General features: G+C 46.9%; 1 protein-coding gene across 1 annotated transcript in view; it reads left to right on the forward strand.

Moving 5' to 3' along the window:
- CIT (citron rho-interacting serine/threonine kinase) overlaps nt 1-13783 on the forward strand; it is a 203630-nt gene extending 189847 nt beyond the window's left edge. The window contains exons 43-46 of the mRNA XM_017879082.1: nt 1099-1313; nt 1451-1630; nt 9152-9455; nt 11333-13783. Of these exons, the coding sequence (XP_017734571.1) occupies nt 1099-1313; nt 1451-1630; nt 9152-9455; nt 11333-11356 (723 nt within the window). The 3' untranslated portion in view covers nt 11357-13783. The remainder of the gene's footprint in view (nt 1-1098; nt 1314-1450; nt 1631-9151; nt 9456-11332) is intronic.
- The last annotated feature ends 3426 nt before the right edge of the window (nt 13784-17209 follow it).

Below are 17209 nucleotides of genomic sequence, written 5' to 3' on the forward strand. Positions count from 1 at the left end.
AAAAAAAAAAAAAAAAACTGAACCCAGTCTTTTTTTTTTTTTGAGTCGGATTTTCGTTTTTGTTGCCCAGGCTGGAGTGCAATGGCGCAATCTCAGCTCACTGCAACCTCTGCCTCCCGGGTTCAAGTGATTCTCCTGCCTCAGCCTCCCAAGTAGCTGGGATTACAGGCACCTGCCACCACACCCAGCTAATTTTTTGTATTTTTAGTAGAGACAGGGTTTCACCATGTTGACCAGGCTGGTCTCGAACTCCTGATCTCAGGTGATCCACCTGCCTTGGCCTCCCAAAGTGCTGAGATTACAGGCATGAGCCACTGTGCTCAGCCCAAACCCAGTCTTTTTTAAAATCAAATTCTTTGATGTTTACAATCAGTTTTAAAAGGTACAATGAAAAGTCTCACCCAGTGTGTCCATCTCCCAAATTTTCCATCCCTATTCCTTCAAAGAAAAAAAAAGCTCATATGAGTTTCTTGTCCTTCCAGTACTTTATGCAAATACTAGCACATAAAATATATATATTCTTTTTTCCACCTTTTAAAAAATCAGTAAGGTAGCATACTTCCCACATGATTCTGAACCTTATTTTTTGCACTGAGCAATGTACCTTGGGCATTCTTTCATATCTGTATGAAGACAGCCTTTTCATGCATATTTATAGCTGTGCAGAATTCCATAGATGTATTATAATTTTTTTTGTTTGAGATGGAGTCTCCCTCTGTTGCCCAGGCCGGAGTGCAGTGGTGCCATCTCAGCTCACTGTCACCTCTGCCTCTTGGGTTCAAGTGATTCTCCTGCCTCAGCCTCCTGAGTAGCTGGGATTACAGGCATATACCAACATGCCTGGCTAATTTTTGTGTTTTTGATAGAGATGGGGTTTCACCATGTTGGCCAGGCTGGTCTCGAACTCCTGACTTCAGGTGATTCACCCGCCTTGGACTCCCAAAGTGTTGGGATTACAGGCGTGAGCCACCACGCCCGGCCAGATGTATTATAATTTATTTAGCCAATGCCTACACTGTACACTTGAGTTGTTTTACATCTTCTGCTGTAACAAACCACATGGCAGTGACTCTCCTCGAACACGCATGACTGTTCTGGCACACAGATAGGTATTTGTGGGGTGAATTGCTTTACACAGGATTGCTGGGTCAAAGAATGCATTGCAGCCAGATTTTGATTTTCCCTCTTTTCACCATTCTTTGGCCCACACTGTGCCTGCATGGTGATCACACAGCCTACAGAGAACCCTATCTGTTTGTGACCCACTTCAACTCACTCGAAGTAATTGAGATCCAGGCACGCTCCTCGGCAGGGTAAGCATTATCCTACCATGCTTGGAAAACCTCAACTGTTGGGGTAGGTGTTGGGGCTGGCTGCATGTTCCTTCCTAACCTGCCTAGCAATGGAGGTAGCCTGCAATGAGGGTAACTGGAACTCTGGGACTCTGCAGGACCCCTGCCCGAGCGTACCTGGACATCCCGAACCCACGCTACCTGGGCCCTGCCATTTCCTCGGGAGCGATTTACTTGGCATCCTCATACCAGGATAAATTAAGGGTCATTTGCTGCAAGGGAAACCTCGTGAAGGAGTCTGGCACTGACCACCACCGGGGCCCGTCCACCTCCCGCAGGTAACCAGCTTCTCCTCGTCCTCAGGACTGGGGGCAACGTGCCTTTCTGCAAGGCAGAAGGAAATGATACTAAACCAGTAGAATGTTTCTCAATCTTCACTTTGTCCTTAAGCTCAAATCACTGATTTCTTTGCGATCTGTGGCACTGAAATGACACAGACCTTTATGAGCATCAGGAGAATTCAAAAATACCACCTTGTAAAAGTCAGAGGGGAGAGGTCTGATCTTTCTCTCATGGGTATTTTCATTGGCTTGGTGAAAAATGGAGCACAAATTAGGCATTTATTGCTTTAGCAGGTATTTTGTGGTGCTAGTTGGGCTTGTGGGGGAGGGAGAATGGTGATTAAAACAGACACAGCCCCTCCGTGATAGCACTCACAGCTCAGTGGGAGAGATGCGGGCAATCATAGATTAGGGCATGGAAGGATGAGGCTCTGGTGGGGTGATTTAAAGCCTGGACGTGGAGGTGAGGGAGGATTTCCCATCAGATATGAGGTGGGGGCAGGGGGACCAGTGACGGATGCTCAGGCAGGAGGGAAGGCAAGCCATGCCTGGAGGTCCAGAGATGTGAGGTCGTGAGAGCAGGCCAGGGACTCCGGCCAGCCTGGTGCCTTCCCTGGAATGCGAGACCTCCTGAACAGGACTGGACTCAAACAGCCATTGATAAAGAAGCAGTTAAATAAATTAAAGTACAGCCCTGGGAAGGAATGTTGTGCAGGCATCTGGGGAAAAATGAATGAAGAACTCACAGTGACATGGAGCAATCGCCAGGACACATCAAGGTACAGGAGAGTATGCAGAATATGCTGCCACTTGTATTAAAAAGGAGGGGAGGTGGTGCAGTGACTCACGCCTGTAATCCCAGCACTTTGGGAGGCCAGGGCGGGCAGATCACTTGATCCCAGGAGTTCAAGACCAGCCTGGGCAACGTGGTAAAACCCCATCTCTACTAAAAATACAAAAATTAGCCAGGTGTGGTGTGTGCCTGTAATCCCAGCTACTCTGGAGGCTGAGGTGGCGGGGATTGCTTGAGCCCAGGAGGTGGAGGTTACAGTGAGCCGAGATCACGCCGCTGTACTCCAGCCTGGGCACAGAGTGAGACCCTATCTCAAAACCAAAAAAGGAGGGAAAAGGCACTTCCAGAATGCCCGAGTAAGGACCTCTGACAATGTGTTTCTCCATAAAAACAACGGGACCACTGGCAGTTATAAAAATCAACTTTTCAGAGCTCTGGAAACTAACCCTTTGAGGAGCCACTGTCAGGCAGGGTCAAACCAAAAGAGTCAGGAGCACATGGTTATTTGACACCTTTGCTTTTCCAGCAAGTTCCTGGGATCAAAACCACGTTGAACAAGCATGTTGCAGAAAAGGCCTCTTCTTAAAAGGCATTCTTTTTAAATTTTATTTTTTAAATTTTACTTGTTTTTGAATTGATAATCTAATCACAGGGCACAGAATTCAAAGGATAAAAAAGGTATACAGTATAGAGCCTCTCTTCTGGATCTCTCTTGCCTCCTAACTCTCCTCACTCCCTCTCTCCGGGTCCTCACCTGGGAAGGAACCAATTTTGTGAAGTTTTTGTGTTTCCATTTAGGAATCCTTTATGCTGATACAGCCAGCCCTCTCTGTCTATAGGTTATGCCTCTGTAGATTCAACACACCATGGATTGAAAATATTTGAAAAAATAATTTTGTTTGTACTGCACATGTTCAGGCTTTTACAAATTGTCATTATTCCCTAAACAATACAGTATAACAGCTATATACAGAGCATTTACATTGTATTAGGTGTTATAAGTAATCTAGAGATGATTTAAAGTGTACAACAGGATGTGTGTAGGTTATATGCAAATACACCCCCCCTCCTTTTTTTTTGGGACAGGGTCTCTGTCGTCTAGGCTGGAATGCATTGGTACGATCACAGCTCACTGCAGCCTCTACCTCCCTGGGCTCAGGTGATCCTCCTACCTCAGCCTGCTGAGTAGCTGGGATTACAGGCATGCACCACCACACTCAGCTAATTTTTGTATTTTTTGTAGAGATGGGGTTTTACCATGTTGCCCAGGCTGGTCTCAAACTCCTAGGCTCAAGTGATCTGCCCACCTGGGCCTCCCAAAGTGCTAGGTTTATAGGCCTGAAGCACTGTGTCTGGCCCTATACCATTGAATATAAGAGATGTGAGCATCCACAGATTTTGGTATCCACAGGAAGTCCTGGAACCAGTCCCCCAGGCCACCAAGGGACAGCTGTACAACCAAATGTACAGAGTCAGATCCACTGCCCTGATAATGGGCCTTTTCCAGGGAGTGTAGCTAGATAGGTCAGATAGCGACAGTTTTCTGGGGATGGGGCTTTCTGGGGAGCTTCAATCCTGATCTGCTCCCTCCAGTGGCTACTAGACTGCTGGTTTTCACAGCTACTGTGGTTCTAAGGGACATGGTTTCAACTCTTCCGCAGATCTGGGGAGAGGGGAGTGGGTATAGGGCAAGTTAAAATGTCACAAAACATTCGGTTCTTGCTGAGATTCCTTTTTCTTGCATAAACACTCTTTGAATTGTTGCAGGCCTTTTTTGCAACATGCTTGTTCAGTGTGGTTTTGATCCCAGGAACTTGCTGGAAAAGCAGAGGTGCCAAATACCTATGTGCTCCTGACTCTTTTGGTTTGACCCTGCCTCGAGAGTGGCCGCTTAAAGGGCTAGGGTTAATTTCCAGAGCTCTGAAAAGTTGATTTTGACAATTGCCAGTGATCTTGTTGCTTTTATGGAGAAACAGGTTGTCAGAAGTCCTTACTGTGGCATTCTGGAAGTGCCCTTCCCCTCCTTGTGTTTTTTTGTTGTTGTTGTTAGGGTCTCACTCTGTGCCTGGGCTGGAGTACAGTGGCGTGATCTTGGCTCACTGCAACCTCCGCCTCCTGGGCTCAAGAGAGCCCCTGACTTCAGCCTCCCGCCAAGTAGCTGGGACTACGGGCTACTAGGCGCCCGCCACATCTGGCTAATTTTTTTTTTTTTTTTTTTTTTTTTTTTTTTTTTTTTTTGAGGCGGAGTCTGCTTGCGCCCAGGCTGGATGCAGTGGCCGGCTCTCCGCTCATGCAGCTCCGGCTTCCCGGGTTGCGCCATGTCTCCTGTCTCGCCTCCCGAGTAGCTGGGACTACAGCGCCCGCCTCGTCGCCCGGCTGGTTTTTTGTATTTTTTAGGTAGGGACGGGTTTCACCGTTATTGCCAGGATGGTTCTCGATCTCCTGACCTTGTGATCCGGCCCGTCTGCGGACCTCCCAAGTGCTGGGATTACAGGCTTGAGCCACCGCGCCCGGCCTAATTTTTGTATTTTTTGTAGAGACAAGGTTTTACCACGTTGCCCAGGCTGGTCTTGAACTCCTGGGCTCGAGCAATTTGCCCGCCCTGACCTCCCAAAGTGCTGGGATTACAGGCGTGAGCCACTGCACATGACCACCCCTCCTTTTTAACACAAGTGGCAGCATATTCTGCATACTCTTCTGTACCTTGATGTGTCTTGGTAATTGCTCCATGTCAGTGTGAGAAGTAGTTCTTCATTCATTTCTCCCCAGATGCCTGCACAACCCTCCTTATCAGGGCTGTACCTTAATTCGTTTAACTGCTTGTTCATCAATGGCTGTTTGTCTCCAGTCTGTTGCTGCAATAAATGACTTTCTCCTTATGTCATTTTACATGCTGAGGAGTCTAACTGTAGGATAAATTCCAAGAGAAGGAATGAATGGGTGACGGCTGAGGTGTGTTTGTAAATCTGATGGACAGTGTGGAGTTTTCTGCCCTGAAGGCTTCTCCCATTTGCAGTCCCACCAGCTGCATGTGGAAGTGGGACTGGCCTCGTCTTGACACAGTGCTGGGAGCTAGATCCAGCTCGAGGTGTAGGAAGTTTGAAACCTTGGCCTGCAAAGAAGGTCTCAGATTATTTAACCCAGGGAATAAATGGCCTAAGATAATCTTCTGGACTGGTTTACCAGCCCTGTGTGTCTACCTTATAAATGGTTATGTGGGCCCCATACCATGTGTCTGACATAATGTCTATGGCTGGGGATACAGAGATGTAGAAAGCATTGTTCTTATATTCCAGGGGCCCATAATTTGGTGGAAGAACCACAACTAATATTACAAAATACCAAGATCTTAGGCAAGACTGTCCTAATGAATGGTCTCTCTTTTGTTGATGTATAGGAGCTAATTAATCTGAAATGTTTGGTTAGTGTGGTTTTAACCTGGGGCACTTGCTGAAAAACCAGAAGTGCCAATAATTAAATGCTCCTAACTCTTGGCTTGGCCCTGCTTCAAGAGTGACTGCTTAGTGCACCACAGTCTTCCCCTGAAAATGTCTAGATCTTCTTTAAGTAGTTCCCAAGTCATGCCAGAAACACATTGAAGTATTGTAATTAGATTTTTTTCCTCTGTTGCCTCACTAGATAGGTAGCCAGGCACCTTGCTTTTGAGACTATATAGTCTCTCAAAGGAATTGCTTACTATGTGATCAAAACAGTTCCAATTCCTGTGAATAAGGGGCAGAAAAGTGTTCGCTTTCCTGTATTATGTCTGGAAAATCAGTAGTTGGTTATCTCTTGGCTTATAGAACGATCTTTTGGTCGCTGACTTCTTTGGGCAGTTGAGGGTTGGCTTTCTGGGTCTGATTCACTGCAGGCTTCGTTGCCCTGGTCTGTTTAGCAGAGCAGGAAATGTAACTCCTTGCCAAAAAGACCATAAAATTGATGTGGTAGATTATGGGTCATTAATGGATAAGGAGATGGAAGACTGCCCACTTGGCTTGAAATGACGGGTGTGTTCCTCCCTCCCGTTAATCTCAGCTGACGTCCTGAATGGCCTTCCCTTGAGCAATCCTTCTTCCCCTGGGCAGTGAGCACCCTCTCATTTGTTTTATGATAGTTTCCTGTGGACACATCTTACCATTTCTTTTCCATTACAAGTAGGCTTAATGTAGTTCTCCTACTTGGAATTTATTTTTTTATTTGTCTTCCAGATTTCAAAGCCATATGGCTAGAGATGAATATAAACTTTGATTTCAAGATGTTGAAATCTGCATTATCTTAAATCATACTGCTGCACAGACAGGGGTTCTGGTCTTCTGAGCATTTGCTGTCTGAATCTCCAAACATTACAGTTACATGGGAAAGCAAGAGCATGGCATGAAACTATTCACTATGAACTGAGCCCTTATGAAATTATCTCTGCACACCAACCTCTCTGTAGAGGAGGAACTGGCAAACTTTTTCTGCACAGGTCTAGATGGTAAATGTTTTCGGCTTTGTGAGCCATATGGTCTCTGTCTCAGCTGCTCAGCCCTGTTGCGGTCATGCGGAAGCAGCTGTAAGACAATGCATAACCAGATGGGCATGGCTTCATTCCAATAAAACTTTATTTATAAAAACAAGCATCTTCCGGATTTGGCCCTCAAGCCTGTTCTAGAGTCTCTTCTTCCACAGTAAATGCTGTCTTTGCTGTCGCTTCTCAATTGTGGACGTTGACAGAGGAGGTTCTGATACAGTTAGACCAATAATTGAAGAAAGAAATGAACAAGTTGATAAAATGATAGCCTCTTCCAATGAGAAGGATTTAAATATCAAGGATTAAGATAGTCCTTTGGGAAAACCAGTGATGCTCTACACTTTTCTTTTTCTAATTTTTAGTTTTAGTTTTTTAGAAGTGGGGTCTTGCCATATTGCCTGGACTGGTCTCGAACTCCTGGGCTCAAGTGATTCTCCTTCCTTAGCCTTCCTAATAGCTAGGACTACAGGCATGCATCACTGTTCCCGGCTTTTTCAAATATTTCAAAGAGCCTTCTGTAGGATCTTACTGCAAAAGTCCAACGTGTCCAACGTTGATGTCAGAGCATGTTAGCAACAATTTTGTTGAGAGAATTAGCACAAAACAAATCATTCTGTGATTCATACTGGGTTCATTTTTGGAATCAGCTGCATTGTAATTTAAATACTAAAAAATATCTAGCATAAAATAAGTTTATATTCCAAGATAAAGCCTCAGTCAAACAAAATATGTTTTCAAGTAATATTCACTATAATTTTTTTTCCCCATTTTAAGTAGGGCCTTTTCCAAGCATGAATTATACTGAGATAACAGGGACTCTAGTACTTTTTGAGCTGATCGAGGGTGGGAAAGAATTGACTCAGAAGGCCACATTTCAGTTCTCTCTGTGTTTCTGGGTCTTACTACATCTTCAGAGAGGGAGTTTGGGCCCTGGGTCTGCTGAAATCTTCATTTGAAATATCCAGGCCAGGAATGGGTGGAGGGTTGGGTTGGGTTGGGTCGTACAAAAAGGCCCCAGTGTTTTCAGCTGTTTGGTTACTAATTATCAACCTTTGAGGCCTGGGACGTTTTCTGAGCCTGCTCTACTGTTTTTGTCTGCCCTGCTCAGTTTCCTGATTCTGTCAGGCCTGATCCCTACACCTCTCGGTCATCTTATTGCCATGACTGAGAACCATCAACTGTCTGAGCATCTGCATTCGCATCAGGTGTCAGAGAGACTCTTGGAAAGCCACCTGGGGGGAGAGGTGACCAAACACCAGACCCAGGAGCGGGACAGACATGGCAGTTAACAGTGATGAGTACAGGGTTTCCCCAAACTGCTCCCTTGCACTGAGGGCCTTTGTGGGCCCCTGACTTCTGGGTCTTAGCAGGCTGACCTCCTAGATGAAGACTTCCTTCTGTGCCTTCTAGGCTCTGGGAAATACTAGGTCAGTAGGATATAGTATGGGGCTTATGACATCAAACTGGTCTTTTTTTTTTTTTTTTTTTTTGAGACGGAGTCTCACTTTGTTGCCCGGGCTGGAATGCAGTGGCTCGATCTCGACTCACTGCAACCTCTGCCTCCTGGGTTCAAGTAATTCTCCTGCCTCAGCCTCCTGAGTAGCTGGGACTACAGGCGCATGCCACCACGCCTGGCTAATTTTTGTATTTTAGTAGAGATGGGGTTTCACCATGTTGGCCAGGCTGGTCTCGAACTCCTGACCTCGTGATCTGCCTGCTTCGGCCTCCCAAAGTGCTGGGATTACAGGTGTGTGCCACTGCGCCCGACCTATCAAACTTGTCTTTATTGGAATCCCAGCTTTACCACTCATTAGCTCAGCTCAGGTGAGTCAGCTAACTCCTGTCTGTCCCCATTTTCTTGCTTGTACAGTGAGGGTCATGCTTGTTCCTAGCTCAAGAGCTGCTGTGATGATTTAATGAGATGATGAGAGATGGCAGGTGAAGAGCTTAGCACAGGCCTGGTGCACAGTATGTGCTCAGTAAATGAAAGCCTGCACTGAGGAAGGTGGGTTGTCTTTTGTTGCCATCTTTGCTGTCTTCCCTGTCTTTGCTGCCAAAAATCAAACGCAGGCAAAGTCCAAAGAACTCCAGATCTAATCTGTTGATAATCAGTGGTGAGGCCGGGTCAAGCGGGGGGTTCCGCAGGGAAGAAGTAAAATGCCCCTCTGGGATTGTGACCTCCCAGCTCCCTACGTTCCTCTTTTGTCGCCAGCAGCCCCAACAAGCGAGGCCCGCCCACGTACAACGAGCACATCACCAAGCGCGTGGCCTCCAGCCCAGCGCCGCCCGAAGGCCCCAGCCACCCCCGAGAGCCAAGCACACCGCACCGCTACCGCGAGGGGCGGACCGAGCTGCGCAGGGACAAGTCTCCTGGCCGCCCCCTGGAGCGGGAGAAGTCCCCGGGCCGGATGCTCAGCACGCGGAGAGAGCGGTCCCCCGGGAGGCTGTTTGAAGACAGCAGCAGGGGCCGGCTGCCTGCGGGAGCCGTGAGGACCCCGCTGTCCCAGGTGAACAAGGTGAGGCAACCTCCCGAGGCCTGTGTGTCTGTTGCGGAGGCCAGGAGTGACTTGGGGAACTGAGGCCCCCACGGGGCCACTATTGTTTAAAAAAGGAACTCCATGACTGTAATTCAGACTTTGTGAGACACAGGAGTTTAGGAAGAAAATGTACTTTAAGAAGTAGCTTCCTGGCCCGGTGAGGTGGCTCACGCCTGTAATCCCAGCACTTTGGGAGGCTGAGGCGGGCGAATCACGAGGTCAGGAGATGCAGACCATCCTAACACGGTGAAACCCCGTCTCTACTAAAAAAAAAAAAAAAATTAGCCAAGCGTGGTGGCGGGCACCTGTAGTCCCAGCTCCTCGGGAGGCTGAGGCAGGAGAATGGCATGAACCCGGGAGGTGGAGCTTGCAGTGAGCCGAGATCTCGCCACTGCACTGCAGCCTGGGCGACAGAGCGAGACTCCGTCTCAAAAAAAAAAAAAAAAAAAAAAGAAATAGCTTCCTAAGCAAATGGATAACGTGTGTGTGATTAAAAAGGAAAATATGTATGTGTATACTCAAAATATAATAGCTACCAAAAAATATGTTTTCCCTTCTCCAGAGGCAAGCGGTAGCAGTTTCTAGAGATATTCTGTGCATACAAGCAAATATGTGTGCTCTCCTTTTTAAAACCCAAATGATAGCATCCTATATGAAATGTTCCATGCTTTACTATACATATAGATTCACACACATACACACATATGCTTTTTTTTTTTTTTTTTTTTTTTTTTTTTTTTTTTTTGAGAGAGCGTCTTGCTGTGTTACCTAGGCTGGAGTGCAGTGGTGTGATTATAGCTCACGGCAACCTGGAACTTCTGGGCTCAAGCCATCCTCTCACTTCAGCCTCCTGAGTAGTTGGGAATTTGGGCTGTAGCTACCGTGTCTGGCTTTTTCCCCCACTTTTTTTTTTGTTTGTTTTTGTTTTTGGTTGTTTTAGAGTCACGGTCTTACTGTGTTGCCCAGGCTGGAGTGCAGTGGCATGATCATAGCTCACCACGGTGTTGAACTTCTGGGCTCAAGTGATCCTCCAGCCTCAGCCTCCTGAATAGCTGGGACTATAGGCTTAAGCCACCATCTGTCTAATTCCCACCCCCACCCCCCTTTTAATTTTTTTTAGAGACAGAACGTCGCTATGTGCCCAGGCTGGTCTTGGACTCCTAAGCTCAAGCAGTCCTCACACCTTGGCCTCCCAAAATGCTGGGATTACAGGCGTGAGTCACCACGCTCGGCCCACTCATGTGTATATATAAATTGTTTTTCTGGAAGGCTACACAGAAAAGTGTTCACAGTGGTTGCCTTCCAGAAGAACTTTGAGCTTTTATAAATGTTTAAATCATGTGCATGAATGATCTGTGTAATTCTTAGGTCTAGGAGAGGGATAGGTGTTGAAGACCAGGGGCTCCCCCAGGCAGGGGATGGCTCAAGTGCTTGGTGCCTCCTCAGCAGGCTGAGCAGGCCAAGGAGCCACCTTTCTGCCATTTGGGGCTGATTTTCTGGGTGGCATTCTCCTTCTGATGCCACGTGCAGTTCACCTGCTGGTAAAGAAAGAAGGAAACACCATCCATGTGGCTTCTCATCCCTCCCAATTGACTGATGAAACTGTGTATGTGCATGTGTGTGCGTTAACATGCTTACAGCAACACAGGTACACACACGGTTTTCGGATTTTCCAGTGAGTTTCACTCCCTGGCTTTCCCAGGCTCTGGAGCGGGTGCTGCCCTGCTGAGCACTCACTGCTAACTGCTGAAGGGGATAGCCCAGGGGCTGCAGATTCCCATTTGCATCGTGCAAGGTGAGCACAGCAACTTCTGGCCTCGGATGGCTAACACTCCTCCTCCTCATTTCACTCCTAGGTCTGGGACCAGTCTTCAGTATAAATCTCAGCCAGAAAAACCAACTCCTCATCTCGATCTGCAGGAAACACCAAACACACCATGGAACTCTGCTGATGGGGACCCAAGCGCCCACGTTCTCAGCCACCCTCTGGCTCAATGGGGCCCAGACCCACCTCAGCACGGACACCCCTGTCTCCAGGAGAGGCAGGTGGCTGAGGCTCTTCGGAGCTGTCAGGCCCGGTGCCTGCCCTGGGCACCTCCCTGCAGCCATCTCTTTGCACTTTGTTACTCTTTCAAAGCGTTCACAAACTTTTGTACCTAGCTCTAGCCTGTACCAGTTAGTTCATCAAAGGGAACCAACCGGGATGCTAACTACAGCGTGGTTAGAACCCTAATTAGCTACTTTAATATCCTAGGATTGGTTGTTTTTTTTTTGTGTTTCTTTTTTTTTTTTTTTTTTAAGACAACAGAATTCTTAATAGATTTGAATAGCAACGTATTTCCTGTTGTAGTCATTTTTAGCTAGATCACATCATCAGGTCTTTGCTACCGAGGCATAGTATAGAAGAGTCCCGGTCAGTTGGCCAACCTCCCGCAGCCACGTAGGTTCATCCTTGTTCCTGTTCATTCTCATAGATGGCCCTGCTTTCCCCAGGGTGACATCATAGCCAAATGTTTACTGTTTTCATTGCCTTTTATGGCCTTGACGACTTCCCCTCCCACCAGCTGAGAATGTACGGAGGTCATCGGGCCTCAGCTCGGAGGCAGTGACTTGGGGCCAAGGGACCTCGAGACGCTTTCCTTCCCCGCCCCCCAGCGTCATCTCCCCAGCCTGCTGTTCCCGCTTGCCATGTAGCTTTGGCCAGGAAAGCATGCAATAGACTTGCTCGGAGCCCAGCACTCCTGGGTCTCGGGGTCGGGGAGGGGACGGGGGCTCCCACCTCCTGTCTGTGACGGTGTGTTGTTCCCCACTGTGGGATGGGGAAGAGGCCCGTCGGGAGTTCTGCATGGCGGTTTACTGCATGTGCTGCCCCCTTGGGTTGCTCTGCCAATGTATTAATACCATCCCATAGCTCCTGCCGAATCGAGACCCTCTGACGACTTGCCGACTAACTGGCCACCACAAGCTGCAGTCTGTAGCACTGAACAAACAAAAAAAAACAAAACGCTCAAGCCTTACGACCAGAGAAGGATTTCAGCAAACCACCACCTCCCACTCAGTGTCCCCTCCGAACTTCACACTTCCCTGCCTGCCGAGGATGACTCTGTTCACACCCAATCCAGCGCGGTTCTACCCCACGAAACTGTGACTTCCCAAATGAGCCTTTCCCTAGGGCTGGGGGACCTGAGACTAGGAAGTATGAGAAAGCAGCCGCAGCTCAACTCTTCCAGCTCCGCCCGGGTTGGGAAGTCCTTAGGTGCAGTGCGGCTCCCACTGGGTCTCTGGACCCTCCTGTTAAAGAGTACGAAATTCCTGGCAACTGGTCTAGAACCAACCTAGAGGCTTTGCAGTTGGCAAGCTAACTCGCGCCTTATTTCTGCCTTTAATCTCCCACAAGGCATCTGTTGCTTTGGGTCCTCCACGACTCTTAGGCCCGCCTCAACAACCCAGGCACCTCCCAGGTAGGCTCAAAGGTAGACCCGTTTCCACCGCAGCAGGTGAACACGACCGTGTTTTCAACCATGTGTCCACAGTTCCGATCCCTTTCCAGATCGCAACCTGGCCTGCATCCCAGCTCCTTCCTGCTCGTGTCCTAACCTAAGTGCTTTCTTGTTTAAAACGCCTACAAACCTCCGTGTGGTAGCTCCTTTGGCAAATGTCCTGCTGTCGCGTTTCACGTGTTGCTTGGAGTCTGTGGGGTCGTACTCCCTCCCCTCCCGTCCCCAGGGCAGATTTGATTGAATGTTTGCTGAAGTTTTTGTCTCTTGGTCCACAGTATTTGGAAAGGTCACTGAAAATTGGTCTTTCAGTCTTGGCATTTCATTTAGGATCTCCATGAGAAATGGGCTTCCTGAGGCCTGAAAATGTATATTGTGTGTCTCATCTGTGAACTGCTTCCTGCTATATAGAACTAGCTCAAAAGACTGTACATATTTACAAGAAACTTTATATTCGTAAAAAAAAAAAAAGAGGAAATTGAATTGGTTTCTACTTTTTTATTGTAAAAGGTGCATTTTTCAACACTTCCTTTGGTTTCAATGGTGGTAGTTGTGGACAGCCATCTTCACTGGAGGGTGGGGAGCCCCGTGAGACCACCAAGATGCCAGCAGGAAATATCGTAACACGAAATTGCTGTCAAAAGCTTATTAGCATCAATCAAGATTCTAGGTCTCCAAAAGTACAGGCTTTTTCTTCATTATCTTTTTTATTCAGAACGAGGAAGAGAACACAAGGAATGATTCAAGATCCACCTTGAGAGGAATGAACTTTGTTGTTGAACAATTAGTGAAATAAAGCAATGATCTAAAAATGTGTGCTTTAGTGCAATGACCTCTTCTTTTTTTGAGAGACTATGAAAGAAAAACTATCACCAGCGTGTCAGTGTAGGTGTATTCTCATGGACGGGACCTTCTTTACGTTGCGGGGAGGGTTTTCCTCTGGAGTGGGCTAGAGGAAGCCACGTGGTGGTTAGGGCACACTGCTATCCTGGAGTTAAGCAATTGGCGGCATTCTTTGCCAAGAGTGTGACATTGTGGAAATTCGGTCAGTACTTCCAGTGAACCATGAATTGGCTATTAAGGTCATATTATAGGACTGCAGAGCTGGAAAGCTCTTTAAGCTGTCACAAAGGCCATTTGGAAAGGATGACTCAAGAACGGATTACCCACCTCCATAATCAGCTAACCAGGAACAGGTCAGCTCAAGATTTCTTTCATCTATTATGATAAGGCCAACTGCAATTTAATAATGTAGATTTCTTTGTAGGGAAGAATTCAAATCAAAGGTAATTAAAAATGAAAATACTCCCATTTTTAACTAGATGAACTTTTGCAGTCTGCAAGATACATTTTTTCTCATTCTTTAGTTTGTTAGTATAAACTTGCTCCATCCAGACAGACAAGGGTTTTGGCAAATGGTGATGTTTTTGTTTTCATGGCTCCTGTGGGTTGTAGTCTTTGAATTTTTATTTTCTAATGAAGTCGTCTGACCACGGTCAAAATTGGACTCAGAGTCGTATCTGTCATTCGTTGCTTGTGATGGGACCCACAGATGCAGTTCTGTTCTTTTTGATGTTACTGTTGGGCATGAAAATCCACCACAAGGTCATAATTATAAGAATGAAAATAATTCAGAAGCTGAAGCAGTGAAATGTGGAACCTTTCTTTCCTTCTAGCATTAGGAAAACGTCTGTTAAATATCAACCAACTATTTCAGCGATTGTCCTGAGAATTGTGGGAGGCCACAGAAAACTTCCAAAGCTAAGTCAACATAGTTTGATTTCGAAAGGAAGTGCCAAGGGAAAATGTTTGAACCCGAAGGAATAGCCTGAAAGAAACAACCGATTTCGCAGCCACGCCGCAAAATGAGGCCTAACCCTTCATGCTGGCCACGCCTGTTTCATAAGCACAAAATTAGATGTTATGTTTTCTGCACTTACAACTCAATTGTCACCAGACTAAAGAGGTTGATTGCATAGCAAATTCCATAACCATGTAACTTTAGGATTTGGAGGGTTAGACCAAAAGAGATAATTTTGCTTAACAGGGCTTTTTTTCAAAATTGGCCCTTTTTTTTTTTTTTTTTTTTTTGAGACGGAGTCTCGCTCTGTCGCCCAGGCTGGAGTGCAGTGGCCGGATCTCAGCTCACTGCAAGCTCCGCCTCCCGGGTTTACGCCATTCTCTCGCCTCAGCCTCCCGAGTAGCTGGGACTACAGGTGCCCGCCATCTCGCCCAGCTAATTTTTTGTATTTTTTTAGTAGAGACGGGGTTTCACCGTGTTAGCCAGGATGGTCTCGATCTCCTGACCTCGTGATCCGCCCGTCTCGGCCTCCCAAAGTGCTGGGATTACAGGCTTGAGCCACCGCGCCCGGCCAGAATTGGACCTCTTGAATGTGATTTGCTGTAGAAAACATTCGTGGGGGCCAGCTCAGCTTCCATTCTCAGAATACAGTGGTTTCACTGGCTTGTTCCACTGGTTCTAAGCCATGGGGAGATTTTGTTTCCCTCCTCCCAGAGGACATTTGACAATGCCTGGAGACATTTTTGGTTGTCACAACTGGGGGGTACTACTGGTATCCAATGGGTGGAGGTCAGACATGCTGCTCAACATCCTACAATGCAAAGGACAGCCCCCCACTGTAAAGCAGGCCCAAAGCCTCAATAGTGCCAAGGTTGAGAAACCTCGGTCTGTTCTAGTTTTAGTCCCGTGTCTTCCTTGGCAATTTAAATACTGCTAATGATGTCTAAAGCATGTAGACCGTGGCTCTAGGCCTACAGTGTTATATGAGAAAAATAGTTTCTCATTTGCCCACTCAAATGCTGAAGCTGTTTCCTGAAGCTGGGAAGGGTGGGGGTAGTGGAAATAGAGTCCAGTGTTGATCACTTTGTTTTCCCTTGAGTCTATTAATGATGAATGGAACTCTATTTACCCTAGAGGGATTGTTGGAGGTAGATGAAAAAACCTTGAAAATGACTTTATTACTCTGCATAACTCAGGCTGTGTTTCAGAGAGCCACAAAAAAGGAAACATAAAATCGACCAAGGGTATACGCATCTTGGCCTGTTCTCACCGGCCAGTGAGTATTTCAGATGGGCTGGGTGCATTCACTCTAGGGGGAGGTTGCAGTTAAGAGCTGGCATCCTCATCTGGGGAAAGGCCCTTTAGTTGTATGAAAGACAAGACAATGTAGTTATGGGAGCCAACCCTGAGGGCAGAGCCCAGTGGCTCGTCCTAGAGCCAGTGGCTGGGGTCCCAGAGACAGGGCTCCGGCTGCTGCTCCAGCTTTTGGGATCTTCTCCAAATGTCTGACTCACTACAGTGATGATGACTCTTAGGAGGACCCTGTGGATGTTTTTACAATTCTAATAGGGATGACTGGGGTTTTAGAAGAAACGTGTATATATCTACAACTTCCGTGTTTTCTCCTGAGGACAATTATAGTTAGTATACCAGGGCAGAAGGCTCTAGTTTGCTTCTCCACTAATTTGCTGGTCAAGAGAAGTGCTGAAGCTTTATTCCTCAGAAACTTTATGATTTGATGAGCGGTCCATGTCTTGGGTCTTCATCAATTCATTCAAACCATTTGTAAACGTTGGTGGATGTCTTAGCCCATTCAGTGCTGCTTTAACAAAATACCTGAGAGTGGGTAATTTATAAAGAACAAAAATTCATTTGTTCAGAGTTCTGGAGGCTGGGAAGTCCAAGATTAAGGCACGGGCAGGTTTGCTTGTCTAGTGAGGGCTACTCTCTGCTTCCAAGATGGCGCCTTGTGCTTGGGTCCTCTGGAAAGGAGAAAAGCTGCGTGTCCTCATGTGGCAGAAGGTGCCAGGGCACATGAGCTGAATGCTGTCTGGAGCCTCTTTGATAAGAACCTTAATTTCATTCATGAGAAGAGGGGCTCTCATGACCTAATCTCTTTTTAAAGGCCCTACCTCTTAGTACTATTGCACTGGGGACATTTGAATTTTGAAGGTGACATAATAGCAGAGGAGGATCAGATATGGGAAGTAAATGCTTGAAAGTGAAATTGTGCTCATACAGAAGGAACTGAATTAAAATGAAATTTTGTTCTTTCCTAGAATGGCTCGTTCAGTCTCTGACCTCAGCCATAGATCGTATCATGATGTTCCAGGTTTTTTCTCTCAGCCTTAGGAGCCTTTGAGATTTCCTAATGGAGCTAGCTGAGGTGCAGGCACAATTTTCTTGTCTGGCTTTTTGACTTCCTGCTTGTGGCC

The sequence above is a fragment of the Rhinopithecus bieti genome, unplaced genomic scaffold, assembly GCF_001698545.2.
Source record: "Rhinopithecus bieti isolate Rb0 unplaced genomic scaffold, ASM169854v2 scaffold_11938, whole genome shotgun sequence".
NCBI lineage: Eukaryota > Metazoa > Chordata > Mammalia > Primates > Cercopithecidae > Rhinopithecus > Rhinopithecus bieti.